Here is a 25,164-nt window from a genome sequence, read left to right on the forward strand (position 1 = left end):
CAAATTTTATTTGAATACAATGAAAACAATAGCTAAAAAAGAAATAAAATAGAAATTGAGATTTAGATCACATTCTCAGAGAGAATTTAAACAAGATAGTGTTATGGCTTTGTTTATGCTTATGTGATGTTAAAACATTAAAATGTATAAACTAGTGTAATTCATTATGAATTAAAAATTGAATGTGTCAGATTATTCTACTAGTCAATAATACATTTAAGGAGGTGTTGCTGTTTTTGTCACGATTGGCACAGTGGCTGGTTCTGTTAGATTAATCAATGATACAATCTTTTTTCAACCTTCCCCCATTTACTTGATTACGTTGAAAAAATATGTAAAAAGGGCACTTAAACAATTTCAGTGAATATAGAGTAAGAGAAATAACAATTGGGAACTGGCTGTCTGCCTCTGTTCAAAGTATCCTAAAGTGCCCTTTCCTATGCTTTATATTATTTTTTAGTATGGGAATTTTCATACAGAAAAAATGGCTTTGTCGGGGGGGGGGGGGGGGGGGGAAGATATTTTAAGGGTTTAAAAAAAAATTACATGAAGGGTATCAGTGCCTTGTAGACTCTTCAACAATGCATGAATATATTCAATAAAAAGAAAATGCACTTTTTAGGTTTTGATACAAGATTTTTATACATTTATTTACATTCATTTATATCAAAATATAATATTACGGGTACTGATTCTTCGTTGAAATAAAAATGACAATCATTCAGCATCCAACTGTTGGTTTTAATATTTGACCAACTTACTTATGTCTACCCAGTATTTATCAGAGCTCTAAATATTATTACAGTGCGCAACAAACGTTCCCACTTCATTTTTAAGAAAGAACAAATGTTTATAATTCCTATTTCTGGCGTAAAATATATGATGCAACATTATGTGCTGTACTAAAGAAACTTATCTATAATAAACATAATGTATTTTGTATCGTGCAGCTTTTATATGAATTTATTCAGCTGTGCTTGTTCAGAGCTCTGTACCTAAATCTACACAGATAATTTTCGTAACTAAAGAGATATGATTTTAATTTTGATTTGAAGAGAGTCATTAATAATAATGTATATATTAATGACAAATATTTGATTTGATTAATCAGTTTATATATTTTTAACTTCTTATGAGTCTCTGATCTGTTTTTTTATTATAATGGAAACTATCAACAGCAAAAACACCAGACTAAAAATAAATTTTGCAGTATCTGAAATCATTTTCCTAGTTGAAAAACACCAGCATTATACTAATACTGTATATCAAAATTGTATGAAACAAATATACATACAGAAGAAAAAGATATACTTTCTAGCAGTCTATCACAAAATGAATGCCCCCCCCCCCCGTTACAGGCTCTGATTTGAATACAATGAATTAGTGAAAAATTGCCGGTGGGGGGGGGGGGTAACAAAGAAAGGAAGGAGAATAAAACATTTCATAATGTTAGAAATATTAAGTTCCCATTTACATGCCAATTAAAGAAAAATCATTCACATATTCTAATATATTTCATCACAAGGATAATCACTGCAAACTTCTTGCACAAGAGCCTCTCTATGAAACAAGAAAACACACATGCATCATCACATACACCTGCTGTCTACCAGTACTCAAGGTGTTTCTTTATATTGTATTGCATATCTATAACCCTGTGGTTTAACTATCACCCTGTCTACATATTTTTGCAATGCATATAAAGCACAAGCTGTTCCCACATTTCATTGGTACCAGACAGCAATTTTATTGTCCTACAACTTTTGGGCCTTTTTATCTTTCTGTACTACAAATAATTCATTTTGGAGTCTTTGAATTATGTTAAAAGACTTTGACTTGTATTTTGTTCAAAGTCTTGCCTCAATTTTTATCACAAAAGAAAATGTTCATGTCAAGTTTACTGCCTACATGTATATTGGAATTTGAACCCGCCATCTTGCCATCATCTCATTGCACACTGCCGACGAAAATGCTCGAGTGGTTACAATATCGTTGCTAAGTAATTAATAGCTTTACGATCTATGTTTATGAATGATCATAATGTGTAGTCTTTGACTAAATAAACTCCTTTCTGACAGGTAAGTAAAATTCTTAGGGGAAAAAATTGCTGCCACGTTACACAAAGACTACTGGAGCGACAATTGGGGAGAATTCACCTTACATTAGATGATATATATATATAAAAATGATTTCAAATAACACTTGTAATATCTAATACCCTGCCACTCTTGATTGTCCATAAAATACTTTGTATTGTGCATCATGGATTGTTTACAGGTCAAGAAACAAAATAAGTCGTCAACCGAAGAACCCAAAGAGAAATATTCCGAATCCTATAGCGATGATGAGATTAGCAAGCATGACACGATACCAGAAGGGGGTCTCCTCGAGTGATGTCATTCGTTTGATCTCTTCCTCACTGGGTTGATCAGCTGCCTTGCCTAAGGTAATCCCACATAGGATACCACAGGCTCGACGTGCACATGAAGGATCATTCACTTTCACTGTATTTAAAAAGATATGTAATAATGATAATAATAATAGGCATTTGTATAGCGCCATCTATCTAGAAATATTCTATTCCGAGGCGCGTTATTATTATTACCCCGGCTTTAGCTCAAGCTGCCTTTCAGCACTCTGGCGTTCAAGGAATTAATCCTGCCGGGTACCCATTCACCTCACCTGGGTCGAGTGCAGCACAATGAGGATAACTTTCTTGCTGAAGGAAATTACGGCATGGCTGGGATTCAAACCCACGACCCTCTGCATCAAAGGCAGAAGACTTATCCACTGGACCATAACAAGGAAATGATGGCTTGTTAATTCCATGAATGTGCAAATTTCAAAAAGTTGAGTTGTTCATTTGAAACAGACCAGTCTTGAAGGAAATTGAAGCAATGGTTCTATAATTTGAAATTGGATCTCTCTCTTTTTAAAGGTCAATTCCATCTCAGAAAAATGTTGATTTGAATCAATAGAGAAAAATCAGAGAAGCATAATGATGAAAACTTCATCCAAATCAGATGAAATCTAAGAAAGTTATGACATTTTAAAGTTTCGCTTATTTTCCACAAAATAGTTATATGCACAATTTAGTCACATGCAAATGAGAGAATTGATGATTTCCTTCACTATTTCTATTTTTTTTATTGTTTAATTTATACAATTGTTCATTTTAACAGATTTGATAATAAGGACCAACTTGACTGAACCATAAAATGTTAAACTGTGGTAATTCAACATGTTCAGGGCAAAATAAAACTTTGTTTCACAGGACATTGAGGAAAGATTAGAATATTTCATATTTCATATAATAAAATACAAAATAGTGAATGAGTGATGTCATCAGTTCCCTCATTTGCATACTGACCAGGATGTGCATATAACTATTTTGTGAAATTAAGCAAAAATTGAAAATGTCATAACTTTCTTATTTTCCATCCGAGTTTTATAAAATTTTCAGTGTTGTGTTTGTTTGATTTTTCTCTTTTTATTCAAATCAACTTTTTGTTGGACTAGACTTGTCCTTTAAGCACACAAGTAGATGATTGGGATTATGTTGAAGACTGTCATACAAGATATAACACAGTGCAATGCACTTCAATTCAAAATAGCTTTAAAGTACATCAAACTTTTTCTCTCCAGTGGAGAATATGAGTATTAGATTTATATCTGGTGAATGTGATTGACTTTTTAAAAAAGCATTCAGTATTAAGTTCCCTTTCTCCGGTGGTTGATGGGAAAACTCAATTTAGATCTTGCAATTGTGATTAACTTTGGAAAAAAGTGCAGTATTGATTTCTTTTTCTCCGGCAGTTAATAGAATAATTAGGTTTTTATCCTTGATTTTTGACAAATCATGTGGAAAGATTATTCACTGTTATATTGTGTTATAACATATTTGGTAGTATATAGCAATAATAGATACAACAAATTTATACAAATAATCATTGATCATTCTAATCAATCATCATTTTAATGATTAAAAACATAAATTTAGAAGTTTTAACTATTTTTCAAAATTACTTTTATAAAAAAAAAAGAAAAAAGAAAGAAGCATGATTACCATCTTCAAGATCTAGTTGATCACGACTTGCTGGTGTGTCTACAGGCTTATAGGAGTCATCCATTGGTTGTCTGGGTAATTTGCTGTGCCTTGTCCACCATGTTAAACGTACCAGCTGTAGGGAGCAGCAAAAATAATACAAGTAATACTTTGATAAGTGTGGGGATAAGTGATAATGAAGAGTATCTAATTAGGAGGATAGAATATTTAACTGTTTTTTACAAAGCATTTTATTTTTTATTTTTACCATACCGGGTATGTTAAAAAAAACAAAATGTGGAAAATGGAATATGGTTATACTTTATACAGTCTTGGAATTATATGTACACCTATATATCTCACTTTTTATTATTCATTATTCACCATTGTTTATTTGACCCTATAAATGTTTATCAATATTCTTTAAGAAAATGTCTTTTTGCTTAGAATTGCTTCAGAAAAAACAGGAGATAACAAAGGCTTGAATACTGATATTTGAATATTAGGTCTATTATTTGTATTATTATTACACTAGGTAGGCCTATATGCGTGTGACTCATTCTTTATATTGTTTCAATATCCAATTGTTTAATCAAGCCTATACATTCTCAGTCTGTTTTCATTTTCAGAAGTTATCTGACCAGACATATCCTAGTAAATTTGTTTTCACTAACGAGAAGCAGATTCAGGATTAGGGGAGGGAGCACTATAAATTAAGGACCAAATTTTTCTTTATAAAACTCCAGCAAAAAAAACATATATATATACAGGAAAAGGTCATCACTACAATCACAAAAAAGGAAACAGCCCATCACTCAAATAATCTCCCTCCTTGACTGGTGGGGGGGGGGGGTCAAATTCATTTTACACCCTTTTCGATTGTCACAAATGTCACAGTTTCCTGCATGCAGGCTAGGAAGGGGCAGGCCCCCAGATCGGTTATTTTGACTATTCAATTCTTTTTAAGACATACCTTTTCACTTCGGATTGGTTCAGTAAAGAGACTAATGATGACAATGACGATGAGTGTGATGGTGAAGAGGACAGTGGCAAAGTAAAGGTAGTGGAAGTTAGAGACGATGCTTGGTCTGTTGTCTGTCTGACCACATCCTGGCGCAGTGAAGGTGTAGTCCAGGATCATACGGATGACACCAACCACTACTCCCGCTAGCAGACCAAAAAATGCACCCTGTCAACAATGATTATTAATATAGAGAAAAATTGAGAATATGATAATTAATATCATAACCAACCACTACTCCCCGGTGCTAGCAGACCAAATTGTAGAATATGATATAAAAGTGGAGAAATGATAGTTGATATAATAACCAGCCCGCTAGCAGAACTGGGGCCCGTTGCAGAAAGAGTCGCAATCGATTGCAACTCTATCATGCGCAACTTGATTTTCAACCAATCAACAGCGCGCATTTGGGACTTGCGATTGATTTTTGGGCTTGTGTTTAAACGCAACTCTTTCTGCAACGGGCCCCAGAAAATGCACCCTGTCAACAATGAAAATAAATATACCCCCAAAAATGAGAATATGATAATTAGTAACACAATCAACCACTACACCCTTTGGCAGACGAAATAATTAAGAGGAAACATTATGATACAAGATGGAGAATATAAGTAGTAATCTATATAATAACTAACCATAACACCTGCTAGGTGAAATTTAAATGATTAAGATAAAATTGATGAGTAAAAAAAAGGAGTTGACATAATAGAAGTAAAGATGAATAAAATACGTAGGTAAGACTTAAAAGACAGAAGAGAATTCTCTTTGCAATCTGTCGTACCTTTTCAGTAACTCGTTCCCAAAACATGCCCCCTACAAAGACTGCAAAGATGGGAGGGGTTAAATATGACGCCATAGCTTGGATGTAGACGAAGAGCTGTCCGGTCCCTGAGGCTTGAATTAGAGGAAGCCACAAGATAGCTATGATGGCCATCACACCTGTACAGGCACTACACAGATAATTGTTTTAAAAGGAAAAAAAAAACAATACAATTTTAAAGCTATCCAAATCAAAGGAAGCATTAAAAAAAGCTGAACAATTTTCAAAGGGTGAATAAGAGGGGGCCATAATATTGCTCTGATAACCACAAATATGATCTTGTTAACATAATAATAATAATAATAATAATGATAATAATAATAATTATAATGATAATAACAATATAATAATAATAATAACAATGATAATAACAATAATAATAATAGTAATAAAAATAATAATAGTAATGATAATAATAATAAAAATATGATGATAGTAATAATAACAACAACAACAATAATAATAATTATAATAATGCTAATGATAATAATAAAACAAAAATAAACCTCTAAGAACAAAGAATATGTGTACTGGGTATAATATAGCTAGAAAACATCCAGTAAAGAACAACTGATACGTGCACTACACATAAAATAATATAAAGACTTCATAAGGATAAACATCAGTGCGACACTGTGATATACACATTATCATTTCAAAATTCAAGTGAATGTAATGCATTTGTTCCCTCCGGAGGAATGCACACAAACTGATTCTACAAGCTATAAGATAGACACGTTATTATAATTCAGAAATCTCCACATTTCCTCCAGATTCAATCTTAGTGCAAATTCTCTCTACATGTCTTTTTATGGAGTTTTAGACATTGTAATAGATTTATCATGAAAAAAAATGTTATTTCAAATGAACAGCATTATCAGAATATTACCGTCCAACGATTAAGAGTTCTGTCTCCTTGGCAACAGGTCTAATCTTGGTCCATATATCCATTGTGAAGAGAGTACTTAAACTATTGAACACTGACGTCAGAGTACTCATCAAGGCAGCAAGCATAGCCCCAAACATTAACCCTTTTAATCCTGACAAGCAAAGAAAGGTAAATGTAAATGGAGAAATATCGTACATGTATCATAGTTGCGGGTCAGTGGTTTCATAAACACAGGGTCCATAAGTGCGCGGGGGTCTAGAAACTGTTCCATTTTGTCAAGCAAATGCATCCAGTATTAATACTATTGTTTTTGTTAATGAGTACCGTTTTACCTATTATGTGTATCTTGAATTGATTTCTCAATTAGGTTTCGAAAATTGATTATAAATCTTATATGTAATGTATTGCAGTATAAAAACTAATCAAATGAAAATTGATATGAAATTCAGAAATAATACAAAGCATCTTTCTTGTGATCGTCAATCTTTAAATGCTTATATCAGAGGAATGCACTCGTTCAGTATAGGCTGTATAGCTGGCTGACATGAGTCAAAACATAGTTTCTTTCATGTTTTTTTTTTATTATTCTTTCAATCCTTATTTATTAGAACGAAATTAATTGACAAAATCCTGAATAATTTTTTTGGGGATTTCTACTGCATCCATTGAAACAAAACTTGTCAAAATGTAATATGAAAATGCGTGTATTTCAAACAAATATCAAAATAGACAACTGAAGTAACATTTATATTGCAACTAAAATATCAAACCACATTGGTAATGGTTCATCCAATGTAGCAAGAGATCATAGACTCATTATCAGAAATAATGATCTTTAAAATATGAGAGTACCAATCCATGGATGATTTACAGTAAGTAAATTCAATTCTCTTCTTAAGAGATTCATTGTTATCCTTGCAATTTTTAGTTCTACGATGCATACTTTATAAAAAAAAAATGATGTCTGCATATGTGTAGGGGAAGGCGGGGTAAGTTGTGACACTTTTTGCATTTTGCATGTTAGAATTAATATGACTAGTAATATTGTAGAAATAAGTACCTCGCTTTTAACCCTAAATCTCCCGGGGTATTTTGATTCTTGTCATTCCCGGGGGGGGGGGGGGGGGCCATTATGGCCCCCCTTAAGATCTCGGCCGCCGATCGCGCGAGCGACGCAAAAATTTGCACGCTGGTAGTGTGCGATGTAATCTACAAGGCTGTATGGTAAAATTTTCCAAAATAATGAGATTTTATTTTATATGAATTAATTATGCTAATTTATGCATAAATCATACTTTTTGCTCTAATTCACTAAATAAAGCTCCTAGAATGCTAATTTTTGGTAAAAATTTTCTTTGTAGCATTCTTAACAATCGTAATTCAAAAAAACTTTGGTTTAGAAATAAATTTCTTATGTATTTTATTGTTTTATGAATTTCTTATGTATTTCTTTGTTTTTTCACTTTTTGTTTTTTATTGTTTTTTCAATGGAAATTGTTCCAGACATAATTCTGATCATAAACAAGGCAAAATTAATTAAGTTTAATCAGTAAAAGTAGAAATAATGAAACATTTATGAATTTTGGCTAAATACGCAATTTGCATTGGATTTGTACATGAAATCACGTTTATGAGCAATTTTGGGTCTGACATGCACTTGCATAATGTTGCGTAATGTCGTAACCGCGTACCCGGGCGTCACAAATTTGGTCTCAAAATTTGCGCGAGACTTGAATGTAAAAAGTCAGTGAGCTGCGAGGTGAAAAAATTTCGCGCAGCAGATATATCGCGAAAATTGTTGAGGGGGGCCATTATGGCCCCCCCCGGGAGTATTAGGGTTAAATTTGATTCTTTGGAAATGTTTTTCACCTACATATAACTTTCTACCCCCACACTGAAAGTCATCGAGGCCTTTGAAAAAAAACGATGTCAAAAGGCTCAACTTGCCCATATAATTCTATACATTTCTTATGCATTCATCATGCAAAAAAACTATGACAAGAATGAGAATCCATGCCTGGGTTAACAATATTGTTCTTATTTCTATAATATATTCAAAGACGTGTTTTGGTAAAAAGCACTTATCTATTTCACACCCTTTTTTACTTTTTTGGCTGAAATTTGTATTTTTCCCTCTAAAAAAGTACTTTTTGTTCAAAGTTGGAAATAAAGTGGTTGAGTTAAGGGTTATGCAATGGGTCATCAAGACATGACCCCACAACAATGTCTGACTCATTCATTATTAGCCTGGGGGTGGTGGCTCAACTTGCCCCTATGCTAAACTTACCCCGCCTTCCCTTATACTATTCCAATTGTATTTTTGGAATCTATAAAATCAATTACCTGTAGGCATGAGCCTTAATACCAGTCGTGGATAAGCAATGTCTGTACATCCATTTGGATTTCCACAAACTTCTATACAAGAGTCAGGGTCAATGCATGCGACTTCATCTAAAAATATAACATAAAAGAAATCGAAAATCTATTCTAAATGGACTTTTTGAACATCTCTTAACTTTATAATCAATAAATTGATAGAATTATTGTGTAAGTAATATTTGTTATGTGTGTTGAAATTAAAAGTTAAGGCTTGACTCATTAAAGACTGCAGTTGTCTTGTTTTGTCTTCACCAAAATTACAAGGGTTGAATACTACCTGTCCTGCAATGTCTCATAATTTCAAGCCATATCTCTCACAGGTAATGTCCCTCTCCTGATTTCTGTCACAATAAATCTATTATTTTTGTATCCATTTGTTTATATTTTCTTTAAAAATTTATTGCAATGTAAGAGAATTTCACTCAAATAAAAAATACATATAAAGAAGACAAATCGTATAATTTTCAACTAAAAATGAGGTATGTTTACATATTCCAAGTGATTTTTTTATAATTCATCTGATCTCTCATACATACCGATATATACTAATTATGATTATCATAATGATCATGATTACAATGAAAGTGGCGCCATAGTGAATATAATATGATGCTCTATTTCTTAAAAATATTTTTGCCATAAAGGATTGAGCAAACAATGAATATAAGTATAATATACATACCAGGCCACAATGCTCGGCTGACCATGCCCGGATAGATCATGAGAAGAAGAGGTAAGACTTTGAGGTAGCTCGCAAACACGGTACCAGCTTTGGTTTGAGTAAAATTCTTGGTAGACATTGATCGCTGTACAAGAAACTGAAAGTCGGAAGAAAGGAGAACAATCAGAATCATGAAAGAACCGGGGGTCGTTTCATAAAGATGTTCGTAAGTTAAGAGCGACTTTTAGAACGACTGGTGATCCTTTCCTGGGGTAAATGATATTCAACATGCTCATTGGTGATTATTTAGTGCCTAGGAAAGGATCTGCGTTCTTGGAGTCGCTCTTAAATGCGATCAGCTTTATGAAACACTGAGGTTTCTCAGTCGATATCAGTACTAATTATGAAGAATTCAATGCTTCACTTTTTTATTTTGATGATTTTCTATCTAACTTTTAAAGGGGAAGTTCACCCTGAAGAAAACTTTGTTGCAAAAATAGCAGAAAAATAGTATAAAATATTGGTGAAGGTTTGAGGAAAATCCGTTAAAGAGTAAGAAAGTTATTAGAGCTCAAAGTTTTTGATTTGTGACGTCATAAACGAGCAGCTGCCCCATGTGTCAGTAATATAAAATGCATGAATTTCAAATTTTGCATGGTTCCTGATGACTTAATTTTGTTTTCTATTCATGATTGGGTGTGAAATGATTTGTCTATTGATATACAAAAGGTACAGTGAAAACCATTTTCAATTTTCTTAGAAAATGACATTTCATTGATTTTTTACCATTCGCTGTGTAGGAATGCTGCTCGCATATGACGTCACAAATCAAATAATTGAAATTCTAATAACTTTTTAATAATTTGATGAATTTTTCTCAAACCTTCGGCAATATTTTTTATTATTTTTTCTGCTATTTTTACAATAAAGTTTTTGTCAGGGTGAACAGCGAACAGCAAAACTTGACAAAGCGTCCACATTTAAATATTATAGCACCCCACGCTCACCATAGCTCACCCACACACTTTTCATTTAAGTGCACTTTTACTTGGTGTAATGGGAGTAATGAAGATGAAATGCACTTTGTGCGAGGGATCGTACCGCACGTACCACCCACCATATACACACTCACGCACATCTCCGCACACACGCTCATATGGATTTTCCTCACATAGGAAAACACACACACCTGATACTTGACTGAAAAAATACACTTGCATGCTTTATCTTCATCAAAACAGTATACCCATCTACACTACACCTATCCTACAGCGACACTCATCACACACCCTCACTCACACCCACAAACATAAGCTTTTTGTTGTGACACTCACAACACCAACGTCCTTCCCATGTAGACTCCAGTCCAGAAAGTAATATGTTTTTATCTATAATAAGTTCTTATTTTGATATCAATACATACATCCCGCCACACGCACACCTCACAACACTCTCACGCACATTAACCCATATATACTCCTTTTCTCTTTCGATTATTACGTCTTCTCTGGCTGGATTAAACGCTTGGAACGATTTAACATTTACAATCAATTTCACAATTCACTTGTCTTTTCGTTCATTTTTATCCTTTCCAGATGATAAAAAAAATCCCACTCCACTATGCTCTAGTCAACATCTCAGTTTCATGAAAAAACACACAAAAACAATCTCTTATCCGGCCCCCTCCCCCGAAAATGCATTTGCACAACTTTTCCTTCGCTATCTTTTATTTCCAGTTGATACTACGACCTCTAAAAATATACGGCCATCCACATTATTTTCATACATATCTCAGGTTGTGGAAAATATTATACCATGAACATAAAAAAAGATACCTACTTGATTAGTACAAAAATACTGAGCCGAGAGTAAGAAGATCCCAATCACGCCAGGCCACGGGTAATCGCCCGCATCAGCAGCTCGGAAGATATGCCATGCATTCTCTGTTGGTATACCACAGCTGCTAGCATTGTGAGGGTTAAGAGCCATTTCTTCAAGGGTAGAATTGGGAATGGCATGCATGTAGGCCTGATAAAGACCCCCAAATCCACCTATTTCCACCATAGCTAAAATGTGAGAATAAAACGCGAGGAAAAGGTATTAAAAGAATGAGACATTCACGAAGAGTAATTTTTAATTTTCTTGAATTTGAAATAGTATAGAGACCAGAATTTACCCCTTCCTCCCCTTTCCTTCTCTTTCTACCATTTAGTAATATATATTTCCTATATTTTATAATTTTATTTTTAGAAATTAAGACGTCAGGTCAGCTCCTTCGTTTGCAAGCGCCTGGATACGCCGTCTTGAATCTATCCTGTTTCTGTAAGAGAACGAAGCAATCGACCTACAAATTATTTTAAGCGATACTTGTCGTAAAATAACAAATCTACAGGTATTACCAGGATATGTCATTCCAAAAATTGTGACTTTAAGGAAGTTCTCGATAGATCCCGAGGTAGACTTTCTGGGACCCTAAACCACTTAAACAGTTTTACCTATAAGTTTACAAGAAAGAAACCCAAAAAGAAGCACTTTGAATTCGTTGTGTTACATGACAGACATGGGAAGGAAACCGTGTTCATCAGACTTTATACATTATCCAACATTGAGCGACGGACATGCTGGAGGTATGTCTACAATTCGTACGATATTCAGTTGGGATATAGAAGTAATAAGTGAGAGCTGAATTTGTTAACTTCAAACAATAATTTTGAGCTTAACATTGTTCAGTCGAATTGCATGAATATTTCTAGCTGAAACCTGATAAATATCAACATGCTAAATTTAGTTTGAGTTGAAACTCACCGATAAAGAAAAGAATGAAGCCTCCAATGATCATGATAAATGATTGTAAAGCATCAGTATAGATGACTGCAGTAAGACCACCAGCCATGGTATAAGCAACGGTCATCGCAAGTAAGAGAATGAGAGATAAGTACAGATTCCAACCAAGTACTTGCTGTATGATCACAATACCAGCATACATCTCAGACTGAAATGAAATATGTAGAGAGCTTATAATCTATTCAATATATCTGGACGATGTCCTTAAAGGAAAAGTCCACCCAAACATAAAATTGAGTTAAATAAAAAGAGAAAAATCAAACAAGCGTAACACTGAAAAGTTCATAAAAATCGGATGTAAAATAAGAAAGTTATGACACTTTAAAGTTTCGCTATTTCACAAAACAGTTATATGCACATCCTGGCTGGTATGTAAATGAGGAGACTATGACGTCATCCACTCACTATTTCTTTTAATTAATTTCATTTAGTGTTTTGGTATACTGACTTCTAAGTGAGATTTTGCACGAGCAGACGATTTCATAAACGTGATGAATAATATAGTTTGACTCTCGCGACTGAACAATTAAAGTTATATGTGCTCCTTCACTCAATATGAATTTAACTGTGGACTGTTTTATGAAACGAATACCATCGATTTTCAATTACTAACACGCTATCATTCAATCACATAAACTGATTTCAATAACTTATTTTACTGCCAATTAAAAACTGTACAAAATCCCTTTATATCTCAAAAGAGTGTGACTTACCGCGAGAGTTGTAACAATTGTGAAGACGATCGATACGACTGATAAACATATTCTCAATCGAGAGCCACCGAATCGAAGCTGAAGATATTCAGGAACAGTGATGACCTGCAAGGGAGCGATACGTCATGTCAAACTTAATAATCAAGTTTGCTATAAAAAAAAAGTTGTAAAAAGTACCTAATTTGTCTTCTATATAGAAAAAATGTCAATAAAAGCTAGTACAGTAATTACTTTGCCTTAATTGGCATGTCAAATTTTCATATTTTAATCTTGCACATCAATGTGCCAAAAAGGGAAACGAAAGGCTATTTTTGTTGCACATTAAGCAGTCTATGCTACCGAATATCCTGAAATTTGAATCATCGTGCTATAGAATTTCTATTGTTCAAGAAGGCAAATTATTTATGAGACGATAATGATCAACGTCATACAATCCCTATTTTTAGCACTACTATCTTCATCATAATGGCCAGACATCATTATCATCATCATCATCATCATGATCATCATCATCATCACCATGATCATCATCATCATCATCATCACCATCATTACCATCATCATCATCATCATCATCATCATCATAATTATCATCATCATCATCATCATCACCATCATCATCATCATCATCACCATCATCATCACCACCATCATCATCATCATCATAATTATCATCATCATCAAATTATCATCATCATCATCATCACCATCATCATCATCATAATTATCATCATCATCATAATTATCATCATCATCATCATCATCATCATCATCATAATTATCATCATCATCATCATCATCATCACCATCATCATCATCATCACCACCATCATCATCACCACCATCATCAAAATTATCATCACCATCATCATCATCATTATCATCACCATCATCATCACCATCATCATCATCATAATTATCATCATCATCATCATCACCATTATCATCATCATCATCATCACCATCATCACCATCATCAACATCTTCATCATCATCACCATCATCATCATCATCATCATCACCATCATCTTCCACATTTTCCTCCTCATCAAAATCATTATCGACCTCATCCTCCTCCTCCTCATCATCGAAAACTTTAATCATCGTCAACTTATCCCGGGGGGGGGGGGGGGCACTTCCATTCACGAGTGGATACCATGCGCGACCATGGGGTCTCAAAAAGCACCCTAAACACGTAATTTCCATATTCTGAAAATGCACCCCTTAACGAGTATTGGCGTGTGAAACCCTACCCTTAATAAGACAGTATTGGAAACAAAACGATACTCTTGGCAAATATTCCCTGAAATTAACCCCTAAACAAGTACAGGAATGTTTTATTGTTACGGTCCTTCGGTCGTTGGCTTTACCTTATTTGGTTTAGTACGACCCCCACCTTTTACACCTCGCGCAAATTCGACCCTAAACACGTAATTTTCCTAGCGAAATAGATACTCCTTTTTTCATTATTTTTGTGTTTTTGACACCCTTATCACGTTACGTACGTAACGTGCCCTATCGTGAAAAGGACATCCTTTTTACGTGTTTTTTTGGTCGCGCATGGTATCCACTCGTCAATGTAAGTGGCCCCCCCCCGGGCAACTTATTCCTCATTACCACCACCATCATCATCATTATCACCGCCACCACCACCACCATCCTCATCCTCCTCTTCATCATCAAAATCATAATAATCTTACTCCTCAGAATAATCATGAACATAAATTTTGTACCTCCTGCTAGTCTCATGTTTCGTGTTTCTCAACGTGTTATCCATAGACACTCAATGCTTACCCCACATGCTATGTAGATCGGCATAAAGATGTATCCCAGTAACAATAAACAGAAAAGACCCTGAAATAAGATTTAAGACCAAAATAACAAAAGAAAAAAGGAATCAATAAAGTGACATGTATAGGGTTTTGGTAGGTCGGTAGGACCTTTATTTAGAATACACGAAGTACTATGAAGCCCCTACATTGATTCACAATAACCGGTGTGTTGGCTCAGTTGGTAGAACGTCCTCCTAGCAGGGAGTTCAAACCTCGGCCGCGTCAGATTGGAGTTGCTGCTACCCTGTTTGGCGTTCAACGATTAAAGGGATAGATCCTCGTCGATCTGGCGGTGCACAGCGGCTGCCGGGCCCACGATCAATTGGGCAAAGCAAATTTTCGGAGTATTTCATGGTTCATTTCATGTCTATTTCGAACAATAAATCATGGATGGATTGGAACGTTCAGAACTTATTAGGCGATCATAATAATATAGCCTAGAGCTATATTTGACAAGGTTACACAAGCCGCTGTGTGGTTATTTACGGAGCCTGAAAAATGCCTACCGAGCCTTTGAAGTGCAATCGACTTGACGACATGGCGAGATATTTTACCACGTCGACTTCGTAGCCTCATTGTGTCGACATGTTGGGATACGTTTTCTTGCCAAGTCGACTTTTATAAAGTACTATGCCAACATGTTGAGATATCATCTCGCCATGTTATTGCTTTTTATAATTCGACTTGGCGAGATAACACATCTCACCATGTCGACATTCAGGTAATAATGCTATATTGTAAGTCGACATAGTAAAATATCTCACCATGTCGTCTAGTCGACTGCACTTCAGAGGCAATAGTTATTGGTGTGTTTATGCGTATATAGATCATCTTGAACGACTATGGGCGGGGGGGGGGGGGGTCGGATGTTTAATCCAATAAAGTATGCTTTAAAAATCAGACGTAATGTGCTTCCCAGCCAATCGCAATCAAGAATAGACGGAAGATCATTCCATTCTGTCAGATGACAAATATTGAAATGCTACCAGGTGTCTTTAGAGACTTTAGGTTAAGTCGAGAAACCTGGTACCTGCAGGCTACTCTTTAAAAAATTGTTGTAAATTTCTGTAAAAATAAAACTCATCTCATATTGTTTTCCCCACACAATGGAAATATTATCTACGAATAGCAAAAGATGGTAGGCCGATACAGAAGAATTTTTTCCCATTTGTAGATTTTGTTTAAAAAAATGTACGGAGTATAAAAAAAAAGACGTTGGCTTTCCTGCATTCTAAGGAAATGTGGATTTTTTGGTCGTATTAAGGAGTTATAAAAAATATAAAAAAAAAATTTCGAAAATGACTCTTCAAAATAATGACGTGGTAAATATCCGAACAAATTGAATATCATCTTGAAACGTAATTTTAATACAGTTTGACTAATTTTGCGGGTCGGACACCTAATCAACAGCACAATCGTTTACTTTACTACTAAACCTTTATTTAAAGTGTAGATTAAAGGGAAATATGAACTTACAGAAAACTCATATGAGATGACAGCTATGCCGTTATTTGCTGCGGTCCCACTGAGTCCAATAAAATGGATGCTACCGATGTTGCTTACGTATAGAGACAGGCCAACCTGAATAAATTTACAATAATTTACAAGACAAATGTCACTTAAACCTATATTAATGTATTAACATAACATCTGGTCAAAGGGATGCGTACATTTATATAATTTATTTTCTCCAGCCAATCACATATTTCATAACCAACTACAATGCCTGTATTGTTGAGTGTCATAGCATGCAACATTTGGCCAGTTTTGAGTGGGATATGACTTGTGTGACTAGAAATTTTGTCATTTTCGAGATATGCGACTCAATCTTTAAATTTGGGACAGCTAGAGTCCTATTTATAGAAATACCGAGGGGATGAAGAGGATGAAGAGAATGAAAATAAAATGGAAGACGAATTGCATCAATGAAACGGAAAAGTGATATTGTTGCTTAATAAATCATGTTAACCTTGTCAGAGAGGGAGAAAGCTCAGTGAATTACACTGCTCCTTCATGTTCATGTCCCTTCTAAAATGAGGACATCCACGAGAGAAGGAATTTAGATTGGGATGACGTACAAGGGGTTTGCGCAATCAATCACAGACAAGCAAGTACTTTGACATGATATACAAGGAAGAGAACGTGTGTGAGGGCGTGTGTGTGAGAGAGAATGAGAAAAACAGAGATAGTATAGTATTTATTTTTCCGATCAAGAATACATTAAAAAAAGACAAATACATACATATATAAGAGAGAAACAAGAAAATGGAATCGGCTGGATAACCCATATCCAGCTGTGACAGGCACGACACTGCTGGTCTTCCATGGGGTCCAGAAAAGAAGCTAATTAGAACTGTTATTTACAAGCAAAAAAAAAATAGAAAGATATGAGTGTACACGAGTAATCTATATAATCTAAGCGACAAAAGACATGATCATAACTATGCTAGCAATATAATGAAAAGGTGATGTTAATAACATTATGATTACACATAATTAATATAAATAAACAAAAATCAGATGAGAAAAATAAGGGGGAACCCTGACAACCCCCCCCCCCCGGGACAGAATGGGCCTATAAACAGAGACAGATACTTGATTACAAATTTTGTTAAAAGCTGCATGAAAAGTTCAAGCTTGTTTCTTTTACAGAAGGAGATTTAGAAGAAGGGGAAGATGATTACAAACAAGGGGGAGCGGAGCAGATAGACAAAGAGGGAGAGAGAGGGAGGGAGAGAGGGAGGGGGGGGGGGAGAAGGGACGGAGAGAGAAAAAATAAGTAGAAAGGAAGATGTCCGTGATTGCTGACCCATTGACGTAGAGCGATGCGCCTCTATATTGCGATATTTTTAGAAATGTAACGGGATACTGTTTTCCAATCTTACTGATCGAGACATGGAGTTTATCGTCATTGGTATGGGTGCTGTGCCGGGTGCTGTGTTGTGATTAATATCTCACATAAATTAGGCTCACTCGAATAGATGCCATAGTCAAGATAGTGCATGTGTTTGGAATTTGAAATGTTCCATACATACTAATATACCAAAGGAGACATAAATCTCCATCGAAAAGTCAGAAATGAAGACGTACGAATGAAACGATATGACAATGTTGTTTGTAGGTTTGTTTTGTATTTGTTGTTTTTGGAGCGGTTGCCATGATGAGAAATAGAGGCCGATTTATGAATATTGATTGATTTTGATTCTCTTTATAGTACTAGAATTCTGCATCTCATCAAAATCAAATGACTCTATTATTATAGTATTCGTTATAATCATCATTATCATCGTCACCATAATCTTTATGATGATAATGATTTATCAATACTACTCTCTTTCTCTCTCTCTCTATATATATAAGTATATAATTACGAAAATCACCATCGACATAATTATGAAACTTACCAGCCACCAGCTCATACTCTTTCCCGCCAGGAAATATCCCGTGGTTGTCCCCCTATTCGCCTTCCATGCTGACTACATTCAGATATTGAAAAGAGAGGGGAAAATACAAAACACGTAAATTAGATTGAAATATCAAAAGGACCAATACTTAGACCAAATTGTTATAGATTAAGGAAATTTAGATGCACAAGACCCAGTGTTAAGACGATAGGGATTTTCACACTAAGATGCATTCAAGAACATATAAAATGCATTTTCAAATGCCTAGCTTTGATGACAAAGATCAGCCGAGAAGTCTTTGTCGAAAATTGGTGAAACAAAACAGCACTTTCTTCTTGAATTCTGGACAAACTACACTTTATCAATTTTCTTAGCTCCGAAACTTAGGACGAAGCTGCTGGTCCGGTTCCGGTAGACCAAGATCTGTCAGCCGTCTTTTTCAATACGTTTTATATAATGTTCTTGAATCTGTTGTGCGTCGCAGTGCTAAATTCCCTAATTATGAGATGTAACCAAAAGGAATATAGGAGCGGATGAAGACCACTCGATCTTTTATCAACCTACCCTGGGAGCACTTATTTGATAAGGACATTCAACAAAATTATGAGACCTCAGGAGTCCCAGGAATATAATAACCATTAAGATTCAACCCTTTGAAAAAAAAAAATTACACCCATAGACGTTGTGAGTTTCTTGCGACGTCCCAGACTAGTGAAGGAAAACGTATTCGTGTTGGTAGATATGATCATTCGCTATATGTATTTCTGAATTCAAAGAGGTATTGTTATCATTGGACAAATAAAAAGAAAGGGTTGATAATTTCACCGGGGAACCTCCCACTTCCCTCGTCCCTGCATGATTTCATCAACCAGATTCGCTACTAAATAAGATGATTTTAAAAATTGTAATATAAATGGGCGTTCAATCTATATAGTCCGGTGTCATATTATTGCTTCCATACTGTAAAATAAAAACAAAATAAATTCGGTCCAAAAAAAGGGAAAATGAAGATTGGGAGGCAAAGAATATCGAATTAAGTGGAGGTGTTCTGGGGAATATTGGAGTTTTACTAGTTCTAGTGTGTATATGACTATGTACGAAGGTGAGGTTCCAAATTCTGGAGTCTTATTCCCGCCAAAGGTCTTTTGCCATTGAGCAGTAATATTATGTACATTGTTCTGATTCTGTGGCGTATATGAGTTTGAGGGGACACGACGTAGTATATGGGGCGATAAAGTTGCGAGCGAGGGAAAATTTTGACCTCTTTAAGAACGAAATCTAATTTTATGTTATGTTTTTACCTAATCATAAAATAATATAATATTTTCTTTTTTTCTCGGTCACTATTAATCTAATCATAGACCAAACGATTATAGACGATCTAGGATTATACAAAGTGGGATGAGAAGTCTTAAATCAAATAGAAAGTGAGCAAAGTTGGTGTAGACTTCACTCGAGATAAGGGTCTGAATGTGCAGCCTACTATGCCTCGTGTACTGAAGGCCCTCACAGCAAGTTTTGTCATGTTTGTATGTGCTAGTCTTTGCATGGAGACACATTTTGCTGATCAAAGTTTCAATCAGGGTCTGTGCCTGCAGACTAGGTGTATAGACCAAGTGGCAATAACTGATGAGGTGTATAATGTGTGCGTGTGGGGGGGGGGAAGAAGTGGGAAGGGCTTACAATCATGTTGTATGTGTGTTAGTGTAGTCTGTGGTCATGAACATGATGATGGTCAGATCGTTCCGTTTGATTGTACATCAATAGGATGCAAGAGCAATTGTATCAAAATTTAGAACCCCCTCTATATTTTGTATGTAATCATTATTATTTAGCAGTGACGTGGAAAAATATTGCCTTCCTTTAGAGGTGTGCGTAGGACAGTGACGTGTGATGTGCGTGTAGAGTTTGTAATAATTATTGTGTATATACGTATACATGTCTAGATTAGCTTCCAGAATAAAGATTTGTTTTCTTTGAGTGTGGTCTGTTTTTGGTGTTTGTGTATTCAAGGGGGGGGGGGGTATAGTGTGGAGAAGGGAAGGGGGTACGTACGCATTCACTAGGGGGGTGGGTTTTAGGTCATAGAATTTGACATATTCTTCTCTTAATTTGCTTTTGGGCTGTTGCATTTGAAAATGCTTTCATTGCCAATAAAGTTTGCCAATATGGTTTTTATTGTTTACTCGAATTTTCGACGGTCCTCCGTCTTCTTCAGGAGATAGATATACATTCTGCATATTCAAAATCATATATATATAGAAACATGTATCCAAGGTTTCCTACATTTGTTTTATGTACAGCACTTTATTCATGTAGAAAATACTTGTATGTCGATCGTTTTTTAATGTATACACACATCACGGATTTTCGGGGATCCAACATAAATGACAATTATTAGTATCATTCATTGTAATGACATAATAGCTTGGAATGAAGTTCAAAAACGATCCCAATGCAGATTATGTTCAGAGCTCCCTGCATCTAATCCTTCGTTCTCTCTCTGTCTGTCCTATTATAGCGTGGGTCTTATTATGAATGCCAAACCACCTGGCACGTAATTGAATTATCATTTTTAATACATGCCACGCATCGGTCTATTTCAATTCACCCTTTACCCTACTACCTGAACTGATCTTTTATCACTAAAAAAAAAAATTGGATATTAATATTTGATACAACCTTCAACAACTGGCGAATTTAATAAGAATAATGGCACACAGCAAAAACTGGTGTTAATCGGTGTACATGGCTAGAGGACCACACCAGTTTTTTTACACCGGTGTTAAGGTGTTAAATTGGTGGTGTTAGTTTTACACACATAGGTGTTGTTTCAACACCATTGGTTGTCAATATAGATACACTATTTGGTGTTATGTTCAATCTCTAGGGTGTAGTTTTAACACCTCAGGGTGTGGTCCTCTATTAACATCAACTGGTGTCAGTTTCAATACCACAGTTTTTACAGTGCACTGTTCGGTGTGACGATCTCGATGTAATATCAAATCATGTAATTTCATATCGATCGCGTCACTGTGATGAAATGATGAACAGAATTGATGAACAGAAAAAAAGGTGGTTATTTCTCAGATTAAACTCGTACAAAACATCATACGTGCTCGATCGCCAAATTCAGCGTATTTGGTTTAATGTATTCTAAATAATTTTCAAGTACCATTAATTATTTCCTACATTATTACAGAAAATCACCAGACACTCATCATTATGGATCTCCATCAAGTACGATTAATGGGGTCGGATTAATCTTGTCATACCTTATGGTAAATCAAAACACAGTCATTCATTTAAATAATAAATCAGTGCGGCATGAATTTACAAATGAACAAATAAAAAACACAGATATTCCACAGGATTTTGTGATAATTATAAGTCGATCATGATCAGCCGGCAAGACCAGACGAGACCGATCAAGGACATTTAATTACGTTATGTTCATACCATCGGTCGGTTTGTTGTTGGTTTCGTTGGTGTAACTCGATCATAACACACCATTCCCAGGAAATAAAGTGAATGGCCAGGCAATTATTAGTTCTAGTAATCACTACAAAATATTCAAAGCCTACTGGCGGTTTCTGCTTTTATAAATCTACAGAAACACTTGACGGCTCGTGGCTAAACTCTTTTGTACAATTGTAGTCATGAGTGGTATTTGGTCTCAATTGAAAGCTCGTATAGGTGTGCAGTGGGCGTTGTCCTGTATGCTAATCCGGGAAGCAAAGAAATGCTTTTAGATTTTGAAGTCAGAGAAAACCGACTTTCTAATGACTTTCACATCGGTCCCAGTACTTTGGGTCTTATTCATGTGGCTGCATATATGTCAGCGAATGAAATGGTTTTAAAGAGTGAAACTATCATGAGTGTTATCTAAATATGTTTCTTATCAAAGAATACGCGGCTATATATACACCATAACTTTGTAGTCTTCTGAGTTTGATCCGCTTTATAAAAAAATTGTCCTTACTCTCTCCATCCTCCTCGAAATCCGTTTCCTCTCTCTTCTTCTTTGCATTGACGCCTACAGGCGACTATGCTATTCTTCCTCGAGATCTTCTTCTCCTTCTTCTTCTTCAAGCTTTTGTATTAGATTTAATTCTTCTTTTTCTTCTCCCTCATCTTCTCATACAACTACTACTACTATACTACTACTACTACTACTACTACTACTACTACTACTACTACTACTACTACTACTACTACTACTACTACTACTTGTGGTAAAATGTACCACAGTCTGGGGCACGCGCGACTGCTCCCTACATACATATAGTACTGTGGGATGGGTTGGAAAATAGAGGATACATGCACATGTACTATGGGTGTGTGCACACAACAATAGACCCAAACCCCCAAGCCCTGTGCATTCATCCATGCTTGGGTGCACAACTCAGCAAGGCTGCATTGTCAGGCCAGCTAAGGGATAAAATCATCACTTGGAGAGTCGACATGAGCGAGACGAGGACGTCTGTTTTACAACACATCAACCTTTGCTTCGCCCGTTCGCTCTTCGAGCCCGGGGGGGCCACTTCCATTCACGAGTGGAAACCATGCGCGACCATGGGGTCTCGAAAAGCACCCTAAACACGTAATTTCCATATTCTGAAAATGCACCCCTTAACAAGTATTGGAAACAAAACGAAACTCTTGGCAAATATTCCCTGAAATGAACCCCTAAACAAGTACAGGAATGTTTTATTCTTACGGGTCCTTCGCTCGTCTGCTTTACCTTATTTGGTTTAGTACGACCCCACCTTCTACACCTCGCGCAAATCGGACTCTAAACACGAAGTGTTGGGGCAAAAAGGACATCCTTTATAAAACATTTTAATTTTGTTTTATCATCCCCGCAAATTCGACCCTAAACACGTAATCTTCCTAGCGAATTAGATACCCTTTTTTCATTATTTTTGAGTTTTTGATACCCTTTTCACGTTACGTACGTAACGTGCCCTGTCGTGAAAAAGACATCCTTTTTACGTGTTTTTTTGGTCGCGCATGGTATCCACTCGTCAATGTAAGTGCCCCCCCCCCCGGGTCTTCGAGTTTATCTACAACATGCTACTTACCTTCATTACAAGCTGCAACGTGCTCTAAAATATACATCAAGAATACTTCACATCTCAGCAAACATCCACATAGTCTACTAGTTTCTTTGGCCTGCTTTTTGGTTTCCTATTATTTTCACCGTGCCTGGCACCAACTTTTGTCTGGTAAGTATATCTATACTTCCCTCCTGTTAACCCCCTTTCCTTCCTTCCCAACAGGTTAATCCCATACCTAATATTCTCATAATTTTACCACAGGCGACTATGCTATTCTTCCTCGAGATCTTCTTCTCCTTCTTCTTCTTCAGGCTTTTGTATTAGATTTAATTCTTCTTTTTCTTCTTCCTCATCTTCTCATACAACTACTACTACTATACTACTACTACTACTACTACTACTACTACTACTACTACTACTACTACTACTACTACTACTACTACTACTACTACTACTACTACTACTACTACTACTACTACTACTACTACTACTACTACTACTACTACTACTACTACTACTACTACTACTACTACTACTACTACTACTGCTACTACTACTACTATATATAGCAACAACAACAACTACTACTATACTACTACTACTACTACTACTACTACTACTACTACTACTACTAATACTAATACTACTACTACTTCTACTACTGCTACTACTATACTACTATAGCAACAACAACTACTACTATACTACTACTACTACTACTACTACTACTACTACTACTACTACTACTACTACTACTACTCTACTACTACTATACTACTACTACTACTACTACTACTACTACTACTACTACTACTACTACTACTATTACTACTACTACTACTACTACTGCTGCTGCTACTACTACTACTACACTACTACTATTACACTACTACTATTACACTACTACTACTACCACTACTACTACTACTACTACTACAACTACGTATACATGCTACTACAAGTTCAAATATACCCAGGATACCGTCGACGACCTTTCTGCTGCTATGTTTACTTACCCAGATACCTAGAGCAAGGACGACAATGAAATGGATAACGATGACGACTATGTCAGCGGTCTTGAGGGCGGCTCCATCGACTTCCATTTCTGATTGAGATAATATATCCAAATCCAAATACTCTTTTCAGTGATAGCAATGAATGAATGAATGAATCCCGGGTAGGCCTAATCCTGGTATAGTCCCGATGATGCCACGTGGATATATATCAACACCAGTATTTTTATTGATGCAGGCGCGAGCAGGCTGGCAAGAAGTCAAGGTCCTAGTTATTGTGCTGGAATTTCCCGCTTTAAAAAAGGAGATTGTTCGGAAAGATGCGATATCAATTTGTCAGTCTACTGCTCGGTGTGAGCGCGATCAATGCCACATGACATGAATTCACATTCCGTCGAGAACTACTAACGACATTCGTACAATAATATCAGTTCATTTTACAGTGAATGGAAACAGAGTCACAGTCGGTATCAAAGCGGGGGA

The 25,164-nt window shown here is 35.7% G+C and overlaps 1 protein-coding gene across 1 annotated transcript; it reads right to left on the reverse strand.

Moving 5' to 3' along the window:
- Positions 1–624: 624 nt before the first annotated feature.
- LOC121410124 (sodium/glucose cotransporter 4-like) lies at positions 625–25,164 on the reverse strand. Its single transcript, XM_041602011.1, has 14 exons — positions 24,685–25,164; positions 18,609–18,680; positions 16,681–16,785; positions 15,167–15,226; positions 13,373–13,477; positions 12,621–12,807; positions 11,655–11,881; positions 9,837–9,972; positions 9,119–9,226; positions 6,776–6,926; positions 5,848–6,016; positions 5,019–5,234; positions 4,067–4,181; positions 625–2,504 (listed from the first exon to the last, which is right to left on the reverse strand). Exons 1-14 carry the CDS (start codon positions 24,769–24,771, stop codon positions 2,299–2,301), a joined length of 1,944 nt encoding a protein of 647 aa, XP_041457945.1. The 5' UTR covers positions 24,772–25,164; the 3' UTR covers positions 625–2,298.

The sequence above is a fragment of the Lytechinus variegatus genome, chromosome 1 (assembly GCF_018143015.1).
Source record: "Lytechinus variegatus isolate NC3 chromosome 1, Lvar_3.0, whole genome shotgun sequence".
NCBI lineage: Eukaryota > Metazoa > Echinodermata > Echinoidea > Temnopleuroida > Toxopneustidae > Lytechinus > Lytechinus variegatus.